Raw genomic sequence first — 1,958 nt, forward strand, 5'->3', positions numbered from 1 at the left:
TGTTGTGCCTATCTGCAACTCAGTATCTCCTCTAAATGGTGGGTAGCAATCTATCCTTTTCATAATATTTTCATAATTACATCCTGGATTTTTCATCATTTAAAAGCAGGGTGAATTAGAATGTCAGCATTGTGATTGTTCAATTTCTCCAGGCGTATTTTATGACGAAATAAATCTCGGGTGTACAGCCAGGTATGAGTGTGCATAGGACACAATATTTTAGCAATCGACCACATTGCCATCATCAGGTGCGCTGATGTACTGACCGGCGGCGCTATTTTTTTTTTTTTTTTTTTTTTTGCACTTTTCATTCCCTTTTCAGATGGAGAAGGGCGGGCTGTTGTAGAGCGTGCGTTTAGCTCTTTTCAGCCAAGGGGTAAAGTTTATTCTGCTGTGGCACTCTTTATTTCTCTCGCTGGGGTGCAATAAAGGGGGGGGGGGTTTCTCCCAATTGGGAATTTATTTGCAGGAGTTTGTTGGGGACAGTTCCGGTATTTACCTTAGCGGCCAAGGAAAACCTGCAAAACCCGGCCAGAACTGCTTGTTATGGCTTGACTTCTCTTTATTTGCCGTGTTGCCAGCGTTGGCGCTGGCGTTCACGGCGGGCAAGGGCGGCTTCGCGTCTTCTGTCACGCTCCACCTCTTGCTCCTCTTGCTTTCTTCTGAACTGCTCGTCTCGGGCTTCCGCCTTTCTTCTTATGAGCTCCTTGCTTTGCAGGAAGCTCATTTGGTGTTCATCTCGGTCGGCCAAGTTTGGGTTGGTGACATCCAGGATTTCGCTGTCCACAAGGGCGGCCCAGTGATTGACGAACTCCTTGGTTTGGACGCTTGAGTCCTGACGTGCTGCCGGTGCTCCCTTGCCTTCTGACGAGACCTGTGTGGCTCGACTGATGGTCATCTTCTTCGGCCAGGCCGTTTGTATGGCCTGGTCACGACTGGGGTGTGCTGCTTCTGTTGCCGGCCCATCGTCTTTGTGCTGCTCATCCGTCTGCAGCGCCTGCGTCTCCTTGCTGGTATTGCGGCGGAGGTATTTACGGAGAGTGAAGCAGGCGGCCTCTATCTCTGCATGGAGAACCATGCGGAATCTTGTTTCCGCCTCCTGGAGGGCCGAGTGGACGTCGGGACCAGCTGACGCCGCCGTCTTCCCACACACTGCGTCGCGCCGCCGCCCCCCTCCACCGCCTTTGCCACTGGCGGCGGGGGAAGGCGGCCGCACGTGTGCGGTGGCCGTCGCCGCCTCTCCTCCGGGTGCCGCCGTTGTTCCCGCGGCGTTGCCTCCTCCTCTCGCTGTTGCCTCTGCCCTTCCGTTGTTCGCAGCGGCTGCAGAACGTTGTCGTCTCCTTCTTCTGCGGCGTCGCTTCTTTGCCTGGGGCGCCGTCTCCTGTGCAGTGGCGGGATTTCGGCCGTTGAAGGCCTGGCATCCGCGCCAGTTAGCGACGTGCTCACCGCCGCACGTCGGTTGGACGTCTTGGGTGTCATGGTGACGTCCGCACTTGACGCACCTGGCGGCGTTGCGGCAGTGCTTGGTGGGGGGGAGAGAGTCTCCGGCTGCACGCAAAAGCCCAAGAGCTTTCGGATTCCCAGAATATCCCCGCCGTTGTCTGCCGCTGGTGTGGCGACAATAAATAGCGGCGCTTTCTTCTTATTGGTTTTGTTGTGCAACCTGACGGTTGCCTCAACAAAACCTTGGCGGCGCAGCCCTTCTTTCACTGCTCGCTCCGTGAGGATCCAAGGCAGTCCCCTCAGGAGCGCCTTGGTGACTTCTTTGCGACGAGTCTTCTGACCCATCGCACCTCTTTCCGGGGCGTCCACTGTGTGAGCGGCCACAAGGGCCTTCAGGGCCCTGTAGTCGTCCCAGTTCGCGGCCTGGAGCTTGATGGTGGCGTCGGAGTCGACGGACTCAACAACAACCTCCTTGTCGCAGCTCTGCCCCATCTTATCATAGATGTCCACCCACT

At 56.0% G+C, this 1,958-nt stretch overlaps 1 protein-coding gene across 1 annotated transcript; it reads right to left on the reverse strand.

The window, feature by feature from the left end:
* Window positions 1-562: 562 nt before the first annotated feature.
* LOC124788471 (translation initiation factor IF-2-like) lies at window positions 563-1,479 on the reverse strand. Its single transcript, XM_047255742.1, has 2 exons — window positions 1,447-1,479; window positions 563-1,381 (listed from the first exon to the last, which is right to left on the reverse strand). Exons 1-2 carry the CDS (start codon window positions 1,477-1,479, stop codon window positions 563-565), a joined length of 852 nt encoding a protein of 283 aa, XP_047111698.1.
* Between the last annotated feature and the right edge of the window lie 479 nt (window positions 1,480-1,958).

This window comes from Schistocerca piceifrons, chromosome 3, assembly GCF_021461385.2.
Source record: "Schistocerca piceifrons isolate TAMUIC-IGC-003096 chromosome 3, iqSchPice1.1, whole genome shotgun sequence".
Classification (NCBI taxonomy): Eukaryota; Metazoa; Arthropoda; class Insecta; order Orthoptera; family Acrididae; genus Schistocerca; species Schistocerca piceifrons.